The following is a 22555-nucleotide window of genomic DNA, read 5'->3' on the forward strand; positions in this document are numbered from 1 at the left end:
CAGACTTTTTTTCCTAGTAAGACACTGTAAGGTCCCTGAACCTGAGGAAGGGTATCTGTAGTCATATGGTACAGTGTGGTGCAGGATGATACCAGGATAGGTGTGCAGGCACAGTCTTCTGCTCCGACAGGGGTCCATCATGCAGGTTAGCTGAAGAAGGCAGTTCAGCAATCCAGCAATCCCACATCCAGTTTGGCAGAGAACACACTGCATGTGGGAGGTGAGCAGTATGGATTGGGCTTTCATCACAGGGTGACATATATTACCCAGGTTTTCTATATTCATGCTGAAACACATTTTAAAACTCTGTAATGTAATTTATTAGTCTGTAAGACATGAAGCTGTTAATTACACATAGGGTATTCCATAGGAAACTAAGTGATTGAACAATGACACACTGCGATTTATTTTGCCCTTATAATTACAGATTTTAGGAATGCTGATGTGTGGGTAAAAGGTCTCTGCCCAGTCAGTGGATGGACTACTAAAGAGGCCTACAGGGCATAAGCTCAAGGGCTCAAGAAGTCACACAGCCTTAGACCAGACAACTTTAAAGGGCCTGTTAACCTTTCCACGGACAAGTCAATCAAATAACTACAAAACAGCTAGAAAAAGCCACAAAATGGGGCAAAAATGCAAAGCCACTACAAAGAAATACCACAAAAACCACAAAATAAAAAAAAAACAGAAAATGACCCCATAACTATAAAATAACTACAAAAAGATGTGAAAAGAAACAGAAAGTCACTAAACAACTACAAAGAACTGAAAAAATGGACACAAAACAAGGGGGGAAATGGGTCGACTTCAGAGATATACAAACGAGCAACACATAATGTTCACAACCGAACACAAAACAAACAAAATGACAAAAACCGACTACAACACAAGTTTGTATTTGAAATATCTAAAATTGCATTTTAACTAGTCACAATTATAATTCAAGTTATCTGCAATTTCATTCTGGCGGGTAAGAGTGACAATTTCAAAACATCTCGCTACATTTTGAGGATTCACAGTTCCGTTTTGAAATGACGTCACTGATGTCGTTGCACTGTTTCACCATTTATTTGACCGATGGACTTCACATTGCAGATATCTGAACAATTTGTTATTAGGATATCTGCAATTATGTTTAGTTAAACTATAATTACAGATATTTGAAATCTGTGTTTTAACTAGTGAGAAATCAACTGCAGATATATAATAAATGCTAAAATGGCGTAGTAGCGCCTGTGACGTAATTTTGGATATCCACAAATAGTTCTGTTCTGACTAGTCCAAATTATACTAAAGATAACTTTAATCTGACTTCTGACGTTGCCACAGATTCTGGCGCTAATTGTGCCTCCTTCAGACCAACCCTGGACATAGTTGGCGGTAGTGTGTGGATATGGATATTCAAGTAAAGTCTGTTTAATGTTAAAACGGCCATCTATAGGCCTACTGGGATGGACGTGCAAGTTAATTATTAACCAGCTGATGGCGACAAAGCCCATCAAATGGCTAATGAGTGCCGTCCAATAGTGCTGTCGTCCTGAAAAGATGTAGTAGCTACCTAATCAGTATTACTTTACACGCTAAAACGGTGACACTATGCTCAACATTATATGCAATTAAACTTTTTAACAGAATACTTATGCTAAATTTTACACTTAAAAGCACGAATTATACAACAGTTCTGTTTCTATTAGTCTATTGTTTTTATTACTTGCTACACCCTGTTCGGAGTGACTACACACTGGCGGTGTGTGTTGGTGTGTAACCCCTCCCATCAGTGAAGGACAGCGGGTGACAGATGATGCGCACAGTAAGTCGAGCTGAAGACCGAGCGCGCCGTGGAGGCAGAGCGCACACCAGGGAAAACACACACAACATCCACACGTAAAGCCAGACGGGATCGTACGGTATGCTTGTCTCTGTGTGATGTGGAAATGGAGTCAAAATAGTCAGTGCCACTTTATCTTATGGACTGAATGCAGTGCCGCTCTGGATTTCTAAAGTTGACGCTAAGTTACACAGGACAAAAAATGTGGAGATACACGAAGTTGTTCGCCTTCCTGCTGGTTTTGTGCAAGACTGCGTCATCACAGATCAAGGTAGGCCCAAGAAAATATACAAAACAGCCGCATTTCTGTCAAGTGTTACCCACTTTACTTTCAAGACATTACTGTATTGTAACAAGTGTTTGCATGTTCCATCACTGTCATTAGCGTTTTCCATCCCTCACTCCTGTCTTCCTTACCTCTTACCTGCATCATTGCATGGTGCCTCTGCTTCAGACAAATAAGTGTCTTGACCCATAGCCTACCTTTAAATTTTCTGTCTAAAGCTGGCAGATGGTTCAAGTTACATGCCATTTTTTATGATTCAAGGTAATCCTTCTAATGAGGGCTTTTGAGTGACATGAGTAACAACAGGCTGGTAAAATGACAGGCTGCCTCCAGTGATGCCAGCAGGGCGTGGGAGAGATGGCATTCAGTGGGGTTAACAGTAATATCAGGCTGCCCCTGTTTGTACAGCTGCTGGACTCCAGTAACCCCTCACTCTCCCTCACCCTAATCCAGCTCTACATACACACCCACACATACACAGCCAGACGATAAAACACATGTACGGTTCACATTATATATGAAGACCAGACAATGTTGCCTATGGCCAAGTATGGTGTGTGACTGTCAACAACTGTTCTGGATACAATCAGACAGGCCAGATCAACAGCAGTGTAGGTCAGTGAAGAACGAGGATCTGCTGGAGCCTAACAAAGTTCTGTGGAAATGAAATGAAAAAAAGTTTTACTAGTTTGGTGTAAAAGAACTCAATCTCAACCTCACCCATTATCATTAAGAACTGGAACACCACCTGTAGGCCCGATCTTATTATCCGCAATTCCTAATTCTGATATGTAGTAGACCGAAAGATATGTTTTACTTGTTCCCACATCAAATTAAAAATATTCAAATTCAACCTCAACAAATTCACTTTCAGAATACACAAGCATTTAAAGCTAAATTTGTTTAAAAATCCATATGATCATGTCATATTAAAATGATTTTAGGTGAATGGTTTTGAATAGGCAAATAAAGTATCAATCTTTTATACCATAAATATTAACCCTTTTGTACTAGACATATATTTATTCCACTGTTTGTTTTACATTTCTGCATATAATGTCATGTGTCTCCTCACAACACAGTTCCTCTTGCAGCAGCAGCATCACAGCACCAGACCCATGGCCACAGGATGTCCAGTCATAGTCTCTATGGCTAGACTGGTGGCACTGGCATTAACAACAGACAAAGCCTGTTTAGAAGAGGGCATGGGGGGCACCAGAGGGTGGCGTGGGAACCAGCACATGCACCTGCTTCATGTTTTGGATGTAAACAAACTCGAGCACAATAAGTGCAAGGGCAACTGGGGGCTGGAGAGAGGGAGACAGTAGACTGGGATATCCTGCCACAGTGAAATTTAGACCATGCAGTAGGGATTAAATTTGCATACACTTTACACGTACTGTAGTGTGCATTTTAGCCTTAGATAAGCACCAAAAATGTGCATGAAATTAGATTTTGACATGTCATGTTATGCCAGATAAACTTGATATAACTGGGAATGTCACATAGTGCTGATGAATTTAGTGTCTTGAAGCAAAATCTGCAAAGTGCTGAAAATTTGAAGGACTATGGAACAAAAATCCCTCTTGCACACTGAGGCAATAAGTGGGTTTCCAATTAAATGTGTTCCAAATTTTAATTTCAAGAATGTCTCAAAAAAATATGTGAATAATACACATTTCCACTGTTATATGCATAGCAAGAGTTCCCTATGTTCCCAGAACTGTTGGCCTTTTATTTTTCTCTCAGATGTTCATGACTTCACAGAGGTGTATTTTTTCTATCTGTGCAGATCCCTTAATCTTTGAGAGCAAGATTTATGATCCCACATAAGTTTTACATTTAGCTCGTCTCTGTCTACTCTCTATGTACTGATTCCTTGTATGCTTTCTTTTAATCCACATGAAAATTGCTCTGAGGCACCATCTCCATGTGGACTTACAAATTTTGAGCCTTGTGTGCTGCCCTTGTGTTCTGCCTACAAACATAGACATGAGTAAATTCCTAATGAGAGCAACATAATTTATTTAAAAGGCAACTTTTAATTTTCAAATACTGATGTGCATATATAGTATATTTGCAAATGCTATAAGCAGTCAATACTTGCGGCTCTCTTTTTGGGACATATTTCTCTTAGGGATGAGAGGACAAAATATCAGAGGCAGGCTGCTTTTTACATGTCTTTCCTCCATAGTGTGGTGGCATAAGTCTTATCATGTTGGAAGGCCTAGCCTGATATCACTTACGGTATATCTTTATTTATTTAGCTTTATATTCATATACAGATATGAATGATAAGAAATCCTGTCTAAAAGAGAGCAAATAACAACATTTTCCAACATTAACATTTGTGTTAGTGTGAGTCATTTCAGCAAAAATTCCACAATGTTTACATTCGGGCAGCACAATGTATAAGTGGTTAACACTGTTGCCTCACAGCAAGATGATCCCAGGTTCAAAACCCATCAGGGACCTTTCTATGTGGAGTTTGCATGTTCTCCCTGTGCTTGTGTGGGTTTTCTCCAGGTACTCTGGTTTCCTCCCACAGTCCAAAAACATGTATGTCAGGTTGATTGGTGACTCTAAATTGCCCATAGGAGTGAGTGTGAGTGTGTGAGGTTGTTTGTCTCTATGTGGCCCTGTGATGGACTGGTGACCTGTCCAGGGTGTACCCCTGACTTTCACCCAAAGAGAGCTGGGATAGGCTCCAGCTGATCCTGTGACCCTGGTTAGGAATAAGCAGGTATAGATAATGGATGGATGGATGTTTACATTAATATGACTTTGACTACTGGATGCAGTAATTGTGACAGGAACAAAGGAGGAAGTCAGGCACCGCTGTTATATAATTTGTGTTGGGAGGAGGTCAGGGTGGAGGAATGTGTCGATAAAACATAGAATTTTAACACAGGACGCTGCTGTTCATTTCCTGTTTTGAACCAACAGTCAACAAGGGTTCTGTAACTATAGATTTATTATTGTAACCTTGGTAATTAATATCATCTAGCTTTAACAAAGTTGTTGTTTTAACCCAAACCATGATCTTTACAAAAGCACAACAAACAGTTTTTGTACTTAAATAATGACAAACTCTTCAACTAATGACAACTACTCAACTGTATATCTAGGGTATATCTGTGGCATAGCTGCAGCTGCTTAAACTATGGTTTAAATCAGCAGGTAGGGATAAATAACCCGCATGGTCATTGAGGCTGAAGGACTTGTAATGTGTGGTTCATGTGTTGTTGGTGGTAAGGATGTAGCTCATACAGTCTGTGGTGTAGATCAGATAATGCCTTGTACTTAACTCAAAGACAAATAAGTAACTCAAATAAAGGATTGATGAGTTTTAATGAGCAATGACTATCTCAGTATTCACTCCTGTATGTGGCTAATGATTACTGATTAATTGTCATGTCTTTAATTCTTTCAGTTAACCCTAACCTAAGGTTTACTTTTCTTTTTCTCTTAATAAACTGATCTACCATAGAGTGCAATACCCATCAGTGATACTCTGCAGCTTTTTAACATCTCCTCTAAACATCTGCTGTAACGAGTCATTTTGGGAAAAGGCATTGGCAACTTCCATCATTCCACTCATGACTGAGGTCACCAGACACTAATAATGAAAGAAGTGTTGTGCTTTGTGCTTATGAATGGATTATTATAATATGTGGATTTTACTAGGGAGTCATATTCAGAGCTTGATTTGCATCTGTCTACAGATGATTTTTACTCTCCAGAGACATTGACAATTTGACTGTTGGGAAACAAATCAAATGTAGAAATATGTGCCTAGTTTCACACAAGTCATCAATTGAATTCTAATCTTATGACAGTAATTTTATAAAGGAAAATATGTATCAGTCTTTTGATGATTTTAGTGTCATGTGCTGCATTGACTGAAAGGTTTAGACAGTATGTGGACACATCATCAGGCTCAGCAGGAATGTAGATGTGTACCCCCAAAAGCAGCAAGTGCTTGATATACTTTGTTAGGCAATTAACGTCCCTGTGCTAATACCAGTGTTTTTGTTTCAAACCTGTGCTCCTGCCTTCATGGTTCATCTCCACACTAAAGGCATTAATAGAATTCCCCCTTTGTACCAAGTTAATCTTTACAGTGGCCGCACTGCTAATTAGATTAAAAATCAGGCGGGCTCTTTGGTCTAGGATGAGGATCTCAGTTCAGTCTTGAATGTCCTTGATGCAGCTCTTAAAAGCAAAGCCTGTCATTTAGAAACCAGAAGCTTGAAGGGTTTAAGACTGGTTTGAAGTGGTATTCATGGTGCTCTTTGTATGTTTATGGGTTAACTGTTCAAAAAAAGAGTGGGGAACTGAATTTGCTGCAGGTCACAACACGAATCATAGCACTAATATTTGTTTTTGCCCATGGAGCTGGGTATTTGAGCATTGGCACAGGATACCTGCACCATACAGTGATTATAAGCTGCCAAAGCACTGAATGGACAGGATATCCTTGTTTATATGAAAGTGACTACACATAAAACAGGTCAGTGCTACTGAAACATTGATGTACAAATGCAGCAGCCACTGTGACACACATATTGTGTTTCAAGCAATCCTGAGCACAATTGTTGTTTCACTTCATCACTGTCAGGCCAGCTTAGCTGTTAAAGGCAGCAGTGGTTAGCTAATAGTGTAAAAAGATTCAGATTTTTGTTGCTGCCAAACCTCTCTACTGCAGCAAAGCCTGCAAGGTTATAGTTTAGTCCATCCATCCATCCATCATCTATACCTGCTTATTCGTAACCAGGGTCACAGGGACCTGCTGGAGCCTATCCCAGCTCTCTTTGGGTGAAAGGCAGGTGTACACCCTGGACAGGTCAATAGCTTAGACCTTCTTCACTAAATATAAAGTAAGTCTGGCTGGAATTTCTCTGACTTCTTCAACTTAAAACAACTTAAGCTGATGTTGCTATGCAGCAGTCAGTGTTGGGCTGGGGTTGAACAATGCATGAAAGCACAGCCAAAGTTTAATCTGCTAATCCAGTCTGTTTTCATGTGGCTGCAGCATTTGTCAACCTTATGCCTTTTCACTTGACATGGATCAGGAGTGGGGCGGCTGTGCCCAGCGAAGTACTGCCCCATATCAATCCTACTTGAAGTATGTCTGCAGCTATGGAGGGGGAAATGCACACCCCTGCACATCTTAGCCCATTACCCAGCCTGCATTCCTTAGCTAATGAGACCCTGCTACCCTCACAATGCCTCCTGCTTACATTCACTCAAACCCCATACTGCACTACCAAAAGACATCCAAAATTGTAATGATGGAAAGCGATGAAATAATATAATCTTAACACAAATGTGGCTGAATCAGAAAGCCCTGGTGTTTATTACGTACTTCATTGTTTGTGTCCTACATGGTCATGCATTGTAAATTGCTCTTTGTCTCTGTGTTAAAAGTCATTAATTGTCATTTTGCATATCATTTTTCATCATATGTAAGAATCCAGTGAAAGGTTTAATAAAGAAAGTTAAAAAAACAGTTGAAGAGGCTGGGATAGCCAAACTTTAATCCATATGTGTCAAAATTAGATTCTACATTTCCCATAATATAACCAATAATATCATTTTGTAAGACTGTTAATGTGTGGTAACTTACTTCTTCGCTATATGTTATAAACTTGCATTTCAGCCCAGGCTGAAATAACCCCGAGGACATCACTATGATATTACCAGAGTTATTTTTTCAGACTTGATTAAAAAATTAATCTGGAGCTTCCCATACCTGTAACCCAGCAGAACATGATGCGCTGATGTGGTCAGTTCCCTTCAATGACATTTTGCAGACTCACTAGTAGTACCTATAACTAACAACCTGACATTTATACATGTATTTAGTGATGTTGCATTTTAATTGTAGCGCTAATTGCTGTACTACTACTAATGATCATATCTTGTGCTGCATTTGTCTTCATGTAGTTAGAACCCTACCTCCAAGTTTCTGCCATTTGAGTACAGGACCACAACTCATTAATGGAAAATCTCTATAAAGTCATACCAGATGTGCAACTGTCCTGAGGTTCATAGAAGTCCCTAAATCACAGAGACAAATAGCAGCTCAAACCTCCTCTAACATTTGATCCAGCAGTCATGACCCTAAATGATAAAGCATTAGCTCCCTATCCATAATGTGCACACCCAGACTACAAACTGAGCAAAAATTAGACTAAAGACAGTGTTAACCAGGTGCACAATTATGTGCATTTTGAATAAAATATTGCCACCCAATATGCTACTGTTGCATCTGCAATAGAGTATGTCAAATGTCAAAATGTCAAATTTCCAAAAGGATTCAATAAGGTTTCTATTACATTTGGTAACCATGAATGATCCATCCTGACATTGTACTGAGTGGGAACACTAATTAATGGTTCAGCCTATTTTGAGAGCATTAAGGTTCTTGTCAATCTGCCAGCTACAGTTTAATTTAGTTTAGTTTTTTGTTAATATCCACAGCAGTTTCCATAAATATTCCATAATTATTCCACGACTGTATTAGTTTTTGAGATGCCTTGCTACCTGCCTAACTGGCTGTGGATCAAAGTGTTTGACAGAAGGACAGATGGATTAACGATCTGACTGATTGGCAGATGCTGTATTTTTACCTCAAGATCATCATGGCTGAAGATAAAATAATTGCTGGTCTGGAAACAGTTCAGAGTTGTACAGTCATATTTGAGTTTTACAAACCATTGTGCTGTAATAAGTTCTGAACAAATAAATCTTCCTCCAACTTGACATTCCAGCTTGCGTTTCATTGTCTCACCTACTGATATAATAAAAATTCAAAAGTCAAAACAGAATGCTAATGAGACAAAAAAAAAAAAAAAAACAATCCAAGCAGCACCACAGATGATGACAGAGTATGGTTACATTCCAACTTCCTTATTTGTTCATTCATTATTCCTCAGTCCTCATTTGACCTGGAAATCCTGTCCTCCATCTTAAAGGTCATCCCAAAGTTTTGATTTCTACTCTGAGGAGCGAGTCTAAGTGAAATGGCCTGATATGTTGTATGGGCCAGCAGGTTATTGGGACCAATATTTTTGTCTTGAACTTAGGTAACATCTAGTGGCTGTAGTAATTATGACATGACCTCCGAAGGAGGAGGTGCTTGCCTGGATGTAGGTGTTTAAACTCTCTTGTCAGTAATCCAGAGAAGACTTCATGGCCAAAACCTCAGAGGATTCAGAACACAATGCAAGATGCTAAAGCTATACCACAGGTGTTTGCTGTGTGCCGGTGCCGTGTGACAGCTCAGACTAGTCCCATGTTTTCTCTACTACATTCCTCCTGTTTCTTTCCTTTGCCCACTTGCCTCTGTAAGTTTGTAAAATGGAATCATAAAGTGCTTGCATATGTACAAATGTTATGCTCAAGTTGAAATATGTTATCCTGTATGTGCGTTGCCCCTTTACCAAGTTGCATCCAATTGCATCTTTACATTAACTTTATATGCAAACATATCACATTTACTTTGCTTATAATCTGAAAACTCCTTTAGATAGCTAACAATGAGGCGGGTATTAGGGATCATTTGAAAGTAACAGCTGCTGTAGAACTAGTTCACAGATTTGGCATTTGTGTCTTTCTCTATAAAATTGGGAATGGGATTCAAGAGAGAAAGTTCACAGCAGACCTCAGTCTGCCAGCTCACTATCGCCTCCTGAATAACTACACAGCAAATCTGTGTAATTGAATTCTTTCATAAAAGCTTTTGCCACTGCATGCCGGCTTGCACTTCTCTGGCATAGAAACTGTGTGAAATGTCTGCTCATGTTGGCATGCTTCCTGCTTATTTGTTTAGGGAGCCATGAACACAGCCTGTCAAAGCTCTGTCATCAAACATGGAGGCCAAAGAGCAGCTGGTGGTGCAGAGGTATCATAGCTGCTCTGAGTCACACAGGCTAGCATTCAAGAAAGGGGAAGCATGTGGTTATTTTCCAGGGTCACTTTCCTTCCCATGCTTTTGCTTCCCTACAATAGAGGTGGATTTATTATTCCTAGAGGTGCAGGAGGGGTTAGACTAGTGGAATAGATGATTGAAAGAATATCCAAGTCTGATGTGTTAACACTTGCTCAGCCATGAAGCTGCTCATTTAACACAACAAAGAGATGCATGAAAAAAATCACAAAAAAGACTTTAAAATGAGACAATTGGCTTTCTCTCTTCCAGATCTTTGGAGAGACTGAGCCTGTCCGGATGACATCAGAGGGCTCAGACTGCCGCTGTAAGTGCATCATGCGCCCTCTAAGCAAGGATGCTTGCCTGCGGCTGCGGAGTGGCAGTGTACGTGTGGAGGATTTCTACACGGTGGAGACAGTCAGCTCCGGATCTGACTGTAAGTGCTCGTGCACAGCCCCACCGTCATCCCTCAACCCCTGTGAGAATGAGTGGAAGATGGAGAAGCTGAAGAAGCAGGCTCCTGAATTGCTAAAGGTAGGCAGTTTTCAAGACAATCTGATGATGTTGGTTTTTGTTTGTAGCAAAAGTAGAACTCCATACTAAATGTCTGTAGTCTATTTGTTCTTTTCATCACATTTGTCGAGCAGATGCCAAAGACAGAAATGTTCAAAGCAAAAATATTTATCACATGCTTTGCACAAACATTTAAAGCACACAATTTGCAGTTCTGAGAACTGCCATTAAGAACTAGTTCCTGACATTTTATAGACAAAACACTGAATCAAGAAATAATCAGCTGATTAACAGTGAAAATAATCAATAACTGCAACCAGATAGAAAGCAATCAGTGAGATGAGAAGGCTCTCCAGTTTAAAAGCATTATTGATCAGTGGTGACCTGGTTTTAGATGTTTTTTGTGAACAAGTCTGGACACACAACTTTGTACATACCTAAAGCACACAATCATTTTTAAAGGCATTTTAAAATGCATTTTAAACTATAGATTCATCCCATAAACCTCTGAAGAAAATCATTCCATTTAGAAGGAAAGCTTAAACTCAGGTGAACTCAGAATGAACCACAAACTCAGAGCACACCGCGGCCTGTTGAGTCTGGATGTCAATAGTAGTAATCAGAGCAAATGGGTTGGTACTTAAGCTAACTTCAACAGAAGCACATAAAGCTGTCGATATATGATCAGGAGATGGTGAGTGATGTTTGTCTGTTTCCTTTTTTGGTGTAAATGAACAGCTGCAATCTATGGTGGACCTCCTTGAGGGAACACTTTTCAGCATGGATCTGTTGAAAGTCCACTCCTACATCAACAAAGTGGTGTCACAGATGAACACCCTGGAAGAGGTAGGCCACAAACACACAGTATGCAACTTCTGTTATTTAATAGACAATTCTTACTGTGACAGTTACGCTATTATGTTGTAGACAATTAAGACAAACCTTACACGAGAGAATGAATTTGTCCGGGACAGCATGATGAGTCTCACCAACCAGTTTAAGAGATATGAGAACTATTCCAACATTATGATGAGCATCAAGAAGGAGATCTCCAGCCTCAGCCTGCAGCTGCTACAGAAAGACTCCTCTGAGAGCAAAGCACAGGTAAAGTGACATGATGTACATTAACTGACAACTGCCCTAGTTAGTGGTTTGATTACACAATGAACACAATGAAAAGGCCAAACAATCCTCAGACTGAACTACATTTTAGTAAGCTTGACCCAGTTACTATAGAAAAGATTTGGTTCACTGATGGAAAACTTTGTGCAGCCTGGGAGAGACCTGTGTTTGTCCAAAGACAGCAGCAGTAATAGTAACAGGTGCAATAGTAACAGTGTCAGCAGCAGCATGAGCACTAGTAGTGGCTATACTATTAACACTACTACTAATATTAATAGTAGCATAAGCACATGCATCATTTATTTGATGGCAAAGTATGTTTTCTGCTAACACACAGTACACACTGAGGTCTCAAGAGGGATTTCACCAGTCATTTTGTAAAACTGTGCACAGGTCTAGAATATACATGAACTATGTACTTTTTGGTAAGTACAGTCAACATATAAAACACAAACCAATATTACCAGGTGTCCCAACAAACTGTAATATTCTTTTAGCAGGACACTAATGATGAGAAGACCAAAGTGGCTGTAAAACTACCGAACAAAAAGACCCCTGGAGTCAAACCCCCCCCCAAACCACCCAAAGAAAAAGTTGTGAAGCCGAAGAAAGAGGTCATTAAAGCTGGGAAGCCGGTCAAGCCTGACCCTACAGCTAAAGCCAAGGTGGTTGGCCACCAGCCTGGTGTGGTGAGAGGCATCACATACTACAAGGCTGCCAAGACCGACGAGGACGAGCACAGAGGAGGTGAGAGTTTCTAGCTTGACTATCTGTATACTGTCTGAGAATCTAGGCATTTCCATAGAGAGCCATCTTTTCTATGTAAAAGAAAACGTTGTGCTCGCACTTCAGCTGAGTTTGCACTCCCATCTGTGTGCGATCATCTGTGTGTGATCCACTCTGGGTATTGAATATGATCCAAATTAGTTTCTTTGCTGGATCAAGATCAGTCAGCATCCATGGCTTTGCATGCCATACAAACACAGTGAAGACTGTTCTGTGCTGGATGTAACAGAGTACAGTAGAAAGTTTTTGCGAGAATGTTGTTTTACACATCAGTAAGAGACTGTAATTGTGCTGAAAACTTTATAGTTGAGCTCAAGGCAGCAAAACAGGGAATTCATCACTTTTTGGGAAATAAAATCCCTTTAGTATGAGATTTACTGTGGTGTTGTTTTTAGCAAAGCTGGTGTGGTCAGGATTGCATTGCTGATGCACATTTGGCAAGCAGGAAATCCAAATCTTTTATTGACAAAATACACGGAGCTGATGGAATGCTGTTTCAATGGAGTGCTGCCATGTCCATGACATGCCTCAGCTTCACTCCTCACAATAATGTTTGGGGACCCTCACCAATGCAGAAAAAACATTTCCTGACTCCTTCCAATCCTCATTAAATCTAGCTGAGCGAATAGGTATGCTGTGTTTGAACAGGGCACACGTACATAATGCTTCCAGACCATGGGTTCTGCCTTGCGAACCGCAGCAATCTCAGCTACTATGGTCAAATCAATGAAATCAGTTGGCTGCATTTCCATAGTCTCTGGCCGAGACCAGGATGCAGGAACCTTTATGTGTCCAGGAAAGGTTCGTACACCTTCATGTTTTTTCTGAAGCGTCTCTTTTCAAGTTTAACTGCACACATATTTTACTTGGAGCTACATGGTGTAACCATACCTCTATATGGTAATCAGTTACTTGCTCAGTGGCATCATCATTATAGAAAGAAGTTGTAAAAACTGAGGAAACTGGTAAACCCTCACTTACTACCTACACTAATTTTACCTGGAAAAAATGACACAGACATGGGGAGAACATGCAAACTCCACACAGAAAGGCCCCAGGTTCAAAAGGAGATTCAAACCAAGAACATTTTTACTGTGAGGTAATCTATTTTAAAGGATTTTTTAATGTGTATGGTAATAAAGTAAGAAAATAAATGCAAAGTGTGTCCCATCTTCTTTAGTAAACATATATTTCATTCCAGTTAGTCATTAACTACACTCAACTTGACATAAAGTGCTTGCAAAGGTTTGTTTCTTTAGTGTGGTTTGGAAAGTAGTGTTATGTTTAATTCTACATATCACATATGTCTTTCTGAAACCTGTGTTAATTGGAAAAACCTTCTCAGAATATTGTTTGTACTCCAGCCTGCATCTGGTCCATGTGTTCAGAGTGTGCATGCCAGGAAGATGCACTGCTTATGTTGTAATCTCCACACATCTGTCTTGCAGCACAGGCCGGCAGAGCATGAGGACCAGAAGGAGAACAGCCTTTCTATGCTGTGTGCTATATATATATATATATATATATATATATATATATATATAAACAGTATTACTCTTATCACTCTACCTCAGGATTGTCTGACTTTGTTAGACCATCTGAAGAAATAACGTTTTTTTTTATCTCCTGACCTGACACTACACTTTCTGTCCTCCCTGCCAGACCCCTCTGCCAAAATGTACACAGTCCATCACATCACAGAAAACCAGTCTGAGGATGGAGGAGCTGAAATGGTCCTGGAAACCATGGAGGCCACTGTGGCTGAACCCATTACCACCACTGCAGTTCCTGTCACCACAGATACTACCACTACCACAACTACTAGGACCACCACTACTACACCCAGTACTATCACCACACAAAGTACACCAGCCTCGGAAAGACCAGCTCCAACCATAGTGCTGGTGCTGGACAACTCCAACAACAATAGTCGACCCCTTCTGCATAGAGCTGGTACGTGCTAAATACCTCTCTGTAAAGACGGAGAGTATTCTGCCACAAGCTTCACTGCAGTGAAAGAGGCCAGTTTAGCAAAAGTAAAGTGTGTAATGTAATGTAATGTAAATTTAATGCCAGTTAACGAAGCTCACTGAATCCCAGCCATACGTGTTATATGTTCTGCTTTTTCTACCAGGGAAGATCCTGAACTGTGAAGGGACTCTAGCTTCCATAGAACAGCCAGAGAAGCAGCACAGCTATGGGCGCAATGAAGGAGCCTGGATGAAGGATCCCCTGGCTAAGGACTCCAAGATCTACGTCACTAACTATTATTACGGCAACAACCTGGTGGAGTTCCGCAACCTGGACAACTTCAAACAAGGTTTGCTTCATCTAGACCTTTTTATGATATGCTATTTTACAAGCAAATATTGTACCAGTAGCGTTATACTTAAGGCGTATTTATGCTTGATACAAGTGGATAACAGAAGTCCTGCCATAGGCCCACATTCCACAGACTCAGGACCTGGTCATAGATATTCAATCATGTTACAGGCTTTACTGTCTGCACAGAAAGTCAGAATTTCAGAGGATCTAAGCTCTCTGTATTCCACACGCTGGATGTGACTCAATTATGAAATATAATTGCTGCTGGTTACAGGATCAGACTCTGTCTTTCTTTGTGACACAAAGGCCAGTAAGTCCTATTAGCAGACTGATTGAATATTTATGTGCAATACTTCCACAATAAACATGTCTCTCAAAGAACAAGGTAACATTATGAACCACCAAGATTAAAGAGCCCAAATGTGAACGCTTCCACCTTTTACCATACTTTGCAGAATATACTTCATCACAGTTCACAGATACTCATCTCTTTAGAGTCTACATCCCAACTGCTGTGTGCGTGAACCTTTTCAGAGGCCTAATGAGACAATTGAAATAAACTGTGTATTGGTCTAACTTCCTGGCTGTGTTTTCTCTAATGACGTCGTTGACACTGATTCGTGCTGATTATCCAGTGAGCACTGATGAGATCTGTGGAATGCAGGTCTTGCTTGTTTCATGTCTCCAGCGGGTGGGAAAAATCAACTCTTTACACAGTCAAATCAACGGCAGAATTGGATTACATTCTCTAAGAGAGTTAAGATGATCTCTGCATGTAAGACATAGCTTGTTGATTTAGATGTGTTTGGACAATGGGCTTTTTAAATGCTCTTACATGTGAGGCATCCTGCAGTGAGGTGAGCTCGCAGCTGTGTGTGGATGACTAGGTATCTTGGTGAGTGGAGGTGATGCCTGCTGTTTTCTGACATGTGCTCTGGCCTTTCCTTTGAACTGGGCACAGCAGAGGGGATTAAGAGTGTGTGCTGGCCTAAGGGATGAGGATGGTGCTGGAGGGTGGTATTCTACTACTTTTTGTTTTTGTCCTTCCCTGAGCTTTTCATTTATTATTGTTACCTAAATCAGACTTCAGTGAAAGGTTAGGATAGGTTATCTGGAAGGTTAGGATAACAAATAGGCAAGATAATTGCTGAGTTTTAACAGGTTTTGCTTTAAAATATGAGACTGCTGTACATAATGTTTGCTGTGTAGCAATCAAGAACAACCACTGCAGCCACAGGTGGAAATTACTTGGTCCTGTCACAGTTGCAAGACTCTTAACACATGATTTAAAGCCAGGGAATAGAGTTACTCAAATTTATTTTTATTCTGTAGTGTAAAGGCAAAGAATCCATCAAACCGAGCAAAGACAGGTGTAGTCCATCAGAACTGAGTATATACCCAAGAGCTAACATAATGTTTTTATTTATCCTAGGCCGTTGGAGCAATCTTTTCAAGCTGCCTTACAACTGGATAGGAACTGGCCATGTTGTCTATAATGGAGCCTTCTACTACAACAGAGCCTTCACCAAGAACATCATAAAGTATGATCTGAGAATGCGATATGTGGCAGCCTGGACACTGCTGCATGATGTGGTTTATGAAGACACCACCCCCTGGAAGTGGAGGGGCCACTCAGACATTGACTTTGCAGTGGATGAAAGTGGACTGTGGGTGATTTACCCATCTGTGGATTACGACTACAACCAGCAAGAAATGATTGTCATCAGTAGGCTGGATCCTGGAGACCTATCCTTGAAAAAGGAAACAACCTGGAGGACAGGACTCAAGAGGAACTCTTATGGGAACTGCTTCATCATATGTGGCGTCTTGTATGCTGTCAATGTGTACAACCAGAAAGAAGGTGAAGTGAACTATGCTTACGACACCCACACTAACACTGAAGCCATCCCACGCCTGCCCTTCACCAATGAGTACGCCTTCACCACTCAGATTGACTACAACCCCAAGGAGAAGGTGTTGTATGCCTGGGACAATGGCCATCAGATGACATATCGGGTAACCTTTGTAGACCAGTGATTCAAGCTAGTTTGTGCTACACATAAGCTCACAGTAGGCCTGCTTTATAGAAAGTATTTGACAGCCTAGCAGGAATAGTGGACTCAAAAGGACAAAGGATGAATCTACACCAGCCTTCCAGCATCAGTGCATGTTATTCAAAGACCTGACCTCACAGTGTACCAAACATATACGCCTCAAAGAAGTATCAGGATGTTTCTCTACAATGTATTAATAGAGTTGGCAGTGAAGAGTGATAATAATCTAACTGGTTGAGTTAAAGCTCATCAGACAGACAATATTAGAGATTTCATTATGTGGTTCTTTATGAAATGTCAGCGGGCTGGCTAAATGAGCAGAGAGAGGGAGATATAAGTGGTGAATATACATAGCTTTTGTAACACCACTTATTGGTTTCTGAAGCGACACTTTGATGCTTATATTTTGGATTCTTCACCAGATGCCATGTTGGTAGTTTCTGAGAGATGAAAGTACAGATTTGATTGGAGCCATAAACTGAGCAAAATAAAGTTATAACTAGACACCTTCCCAAACATCAGCCTTAATATCTCTTTAAATCAGTGCTTCAGACAGGGAGGTTTATCTCTTTATAATACATATATGGCTACATGTAAGTTAAAAGTGGTCTTGGTGCTGTTATTAATCCTCCTGTCCATACTTATACTTACATACTATTGTGAAGTGATCCCTCCCGAGTCTGGGGTGCTACTAGAGATATGCACCATATGAAAGATTATAATTCTAGCCTTACTATATAATGTTGTAAATATATCTCATGTTCCCCAATTTTGCCCCAACCCTTTATGATCCCTATGCTCATAATGCAACTGCACTGTAAAAGAAATTTCACTTATTTTGGACAGCTCATATTTATACTCAACTGAACTTTAAAATGCATTTTAATACAGAACAAAGACTGTAGATTTTGTATCTGATTTCTTCACAAACACTTTAGACAGGAGGAATGATTACAGTGACCAAAAACCCTTTAAATGTACATTTAGGTATGTAAGTTAAAACATAAAAAGTTATGTTAAAACAGCAGCAAAAATTTCAGTACCCAAACTGTTTTATAGATAAACTACATCATCCTGTGGAAGGAGAAAAGAAAGGAGTTTAGTCAGAGACGCAGCATGTCATGAAACTGACCAATTATGGTAAATTAGATTCGGTGCTCTGAATCTGAATAGCTACAGGAACTCTGTTGGGAACTAATTCCCCCCAGAACCAACACATTCAATAACATAACTTATTTCCTGTGTTTTACCATACACTTTTATTTTACCTCCACAAATCAAAAGTTGAATGTACAAATATTTCTTATCTCCATAAACTGTCCTGTTTTTTAAATGTGGTTGTGACTGTGTATTGATGGCATGTTCCTTGCTGACCAGCAGTCAGTTGTGAGCTTGCTAATTACAGTACTTCTCCAGCTAATTCTGAAGATAATCACTATATCACCAAGCATTAGCACTGTAATCACACTTTCTCTGTACATGTGTTGGAACACTGTTGGATGTGCTGACAAATGAATAAATCAGCTAATGCAAATGGTTCTTAAGCTGCTGGCTCTGACTATTGGCCTCTGTTTTTCCAGTCATGTTTCTTGAAACTGGTAGGAAGTGCAGCATGCAAACATTTGCGTTTATTTAGGTATTCAGCTTTATTTGTAGACATTTAGCTTGATCTTGGATGTTTTAAGATGAGTTAACCTAATAGCTAACATGTTACATCATGAAGCATGGCCAGATTCAGCAGTCTTCATTGGGGGTCCTGCTCTCCGATGCCTCCTCTTTTATCTTGTGTATTTCATTGGGTTTCAAACCTTTTCATGCATTAATTGTTATTTGCCTTCACCCCTTTGCCTTTAACTCAACCAAGGAGATTATTTCTGACAGGAGACAAGTTCTGCTTCTGTAAAAGTCTGTAAAACTAAACTATTAGCTGTTGTCCATCCTATCATCAAGCACTTTGATCATGAATCTGCTTTGTTTATTATTCCGGCCTCATGATGTTTCCTGTCTGTTTATCATAGATATTCTTCTGAGAGATGTGTTGAATATAATATGAACTCCAGAGAACAATGTACACATTTTTAAGCATCATTTTTTTTACATGAATTTATTTGATAATTAATGTTATAATTTTCTAATTTCCATGCATTTTGGTAAGTGTTTATGTTGGTGTATAAAGGTATGGCATTTTTGTCATTGTTAATATTTTCGTAACCACTATATTTGTCATAATTATTATTTAAACATTTTCACCTCAATAAAAACTATACTGAATCAGTAATCAGTTGCGTACACTAGCACAAAAGGTCTACTGTACTATTAGCTGTGCCATATTCAGCATTGAATGCCATAAACCATCCATCCATCCATTCTCTGTACTGCTTAGTCAGTAGAGAGCTAATCCCAGTCACACAGTGGAAATGGTAAACTTTAACACACACAAGATAACTATTGCAGTACTTGCAGAGTTGTTTTGGTCTTATAGACTATACATGATTCACATCCACATCATTTAGTCAGTTCTTCAATTGTGCAGTGTTTTGTAAAATGTATTCATGAAAGGCATGCTGATTTGAAGAAAGTATTACATTCAATAGCAAAGTCTTTATACTTAGATTAGAATGTCATGAAATGCAACACAATGCTTGAGACCAGTTGTGTGTGTCTGTGCTATGAAATAAAATTTCCATTATAAAAGTCTGTGAGATTTGTAAATCACACCGCAATGACTCAGTAAATGCCATGAGATAGTAGGACTTCCCTCTGCTCAGATTGAAGGGATCATGACCAGTGACTCAGTTATTCCGATTTCAGGATAACAGGGCTCTCATGAGCTGTGTTTAGTTCTGGGGTAGAGGTCACCATGCCTTACTTGATCTCAGTCCCACAATACACTAAAAGAAGCAGCTCTGGGTCATGATGGGCATGGCAGCCTGATTTCTTGGCTTCATTTCTGCTCTTACAAGTCAAGAGGGAATGCTGAAATAAACTAAGTGCTGAATTGTGGGTGTGGTAGGTCCATGCATGCAGTCCTCTTATAACAAAGTCAAGTTCCTAATTACATTTAAAGATGCCATCAGTTGACTGAGGGCTGTTTTGAGTGCAGCACTAATGGTGTCTTCCATTATGAACTATGTCACATAATGTTGACATTTTGTTTTAATGGAACAATGATGTCCACATTAGCCATAGTGATGAACACTGCTGCTTCGCTCCCTGCACTCCATGGTGAAGACAAAGGGTCTCCTGGTGCTAAATCAGAACTCAACTTGATCCTGTTCATATCAGCAGGGCCCCCTGTCCATCACCATCACATACTCATAATGTTACATGCCAATGTGAACCTAGGACCTGCACTACTGTGCCACATAATTCATGTTCAAGAAGTAATTGGGTTAATGCAGGAAGGGCCTCTCCTCTAGGGCGTATCACAGGCCTCTGCTGCCCTGAGGTTATTACTATATCTCCCACTATGAGGACCTTCCACTGAACTATCTACCCACACTTACACATACACACCCAGTACTGCAATGATTCATCAGGACCTCTGTATAAGCATAAAGCAAAACCTTACAAATCCAGCCAAAAGTACTGTAAACCAGAATCCTGAGGTGTGGACTCAAGTCATGAATCTGATGACTTCAATCTCAGACATCAGCTTAATTAAATCATAAAAGACCTGCCATTTGACCTTAACACCATTGATTCGTGACTTGACTTGGACTTTAGTCTTTTCATATGGCATGACTTGATATCCTCTCCAAGCCCAAAGATTCAGATTTATTCAAAACTGTGTAGCAAATAAGTTCCTGTTTACTTTGAATCAACTTCATACCAACAAGTCATATTGCACATGCAGGGAAACATCTGTATGGCAATGCACCCCAGCATTATCATGTTCAGACATCCCGTTAAATAAACAACTTTTTTCTTTCCCCAGTGTAAATGACAAACTTATTCAGATTATATTAGCTGTAACAGATTCACAAGAAGAACAAAATGAAACTTTTGCCTGTTATCATGTTAATGTATTCATCTGCACCTGTTTTTTGCATAGACCAGAGCTATAGCTTTCACCTTCTCCTGCCTTAATATGTTACCAGACTAACTGTCAATTAGGCAAAGAGTTTCAAATGAAATCATTATATATAAAAAGGGCTAAAATGTCATGAGCACTGTGCTATAAGTTTACCTTTGTTGAGATGTTGAGTAACTGGCACCTGTTCCCCTCAGAGATTACCCTAGCATACCCTAGCAGTGTGCACTCACAGCTGAGTCTGTTCAATTCAGTACAAACCTGCATAGTCAGTGTGAATTCTTTCAGCCACTTGTATCTGCAGTCTCATCCACACCTCTGCCAGATTCAGGATTTTGTCAAAGTGATCCTTCCACTGTACAATGTTACCTCAAGTCAGTTCTCTGCCAATGCTGAACACAGCAAACGGCTGATGACTCTTGCTGAAATGAGATTTTTGAGCAGATTTGACTGGGAGGCCCATAATATTGAAAAAAGCTGTCCAAACTGCCATGAACAATTAATAATAATAATATAACCAGGATGTTCATAAGATCTCTTTAATCTAACCCGTAGTTTCAGCTGCAGCTGCTGGCGCCAGAGCTCTATTTTTATGCCTGATTTAAACAGGATATTGGACAAGGGGTTGGTGCATGAAAAACAAGCTATTTTTGTATATTGATTTTTTTCCATCTAAATGCTTGATGTTAAGTGCTGAAAAGTCTGTCTGACATTTCTGAAACTTATCCATCCAGGACACCATAGTCACAGTATACACCAGTATATGAGATGATTACATGTCCTGCTTGGTCACTGTGTACTTTTCTTACTAGAAGCATACTAATATCACAGATTGACTTGGTGGTTTTTGTAGTTGAGTCCCGCTTTGCCAAGACTGACTGAATGGTTGATCTTATCTGACAAAATGTTTTATCTGCTTTACTACAGTACTGAATGTGGACCAAAGACTGGCTCAAGCTGCTGTCATTCAAATGTCATCAGCAGTTTATCTTCTGCTGCTCATCACATTTTCAGGTTTTATTTCTAGATTACCTTCAGTTATTAAGAAACTATGCAAAGCTGTTTTTTTATTCACATACAACAGTTTTAGTTATTATTAAGTGTGAGTGAAGGATTCAAAACTAAATCCAGATTTGATAAGATACAATTTAACTCTAGTGTCAGTCACAGGATTAACATGCCCAAGTGCACTTGGTCAAATACTGAATGTATTTGAATCTATTCAGTCATCCTTAATTTTGGCACTCGATAGCCCTGTTACAGTTCCTGTCTCAGCCCTGGGTAGTTTGGCCATCCTCCCACCATCAGCACATTGAATACATTGTTATATTGTCCATTTTGTCTGTTTCTTCAATTTTTTTCTTTTTATTACCTGTCTGCTAATGGGCATTTGCCAGTTTTGGGGCTTTTGCCTTTCCCCTGCCTAGATTGTTTGTTTATCACTTCCTGACCACATCTGTTTTATGGCTTTACTGTCTATTATCCCTGCCTGGTTCTGTTTGCCTACACTGTTCTCTAAACAATAACATTATAATATATTGTTCACTCGGCTGTCTGCATTTGTGACTTGTAAAGACTTTGTCTCACCTCTGTCAGAAACAAGAAATTACATGATTGCCATGGCTTGGATTTCTGACTGCACCTCTCTTTGTGTTATATTGTTTTATTCAGG

At 39.8% G+C, this 22555-nt stretch overlaps 1 protein-coding gene across 2 annotated transcripts; it reads left to right on the plus strand.

Moving 5' to 3' along the window:
• Positions 1 to 1824: 1824 nt before the first annotated feature.
• olfml2a (olfactomedin-like 2A) lies at positions 1825 to 18403 on the plus strand. 2 transcript variants are annotated; one of them, XM_026320892.1, is made up of 8 exons: positions 1825 to 2099; positions 10321 to 10584; positions 11302 to 11409; positions 11491 to 11667; positions 12183 to 12432; positions 14134 to 14424; positions 14606 to 14791; positions 16229 to 18403. In XM_026320892.1, exons 1-8 carry the CDS (start codon positions 1977 to 1979, stop codon positions 16831 to 16833), a joined length of 2004 nt encoding a protein of 667 aa, XP_026176677.1. In that variant the 5' UTR covers positions 1825 to 1976; the 3' UTR covers positions 16834 to 18403. The 2 variants fall into 2 exon arrangements, with proteins under 2 accessions (XP_026176677.1, XP_026176679.1); XM_026320894.1 differs by having other exon boundaries at positions 12186 to 12432; positions 16229 to 16833.
• The last annotated feature ends 4152 nt before the right edge of the window (positions 18404 to 22555 follow it).

This window comes from Mastacembelus armatus, chromosome 9 (genome assembly GCF_900324485.2).
Source record: "Mastacembelus armatus chromosome 9, fMasArm1.2, whole genome shotgun sequence".
NCBI lineage: Eukaryota > Metazoa > Chordata > Actinopteri > Synbranchiformes > Mastacembelidae > Mastacembelus > Mastacembelus armatus.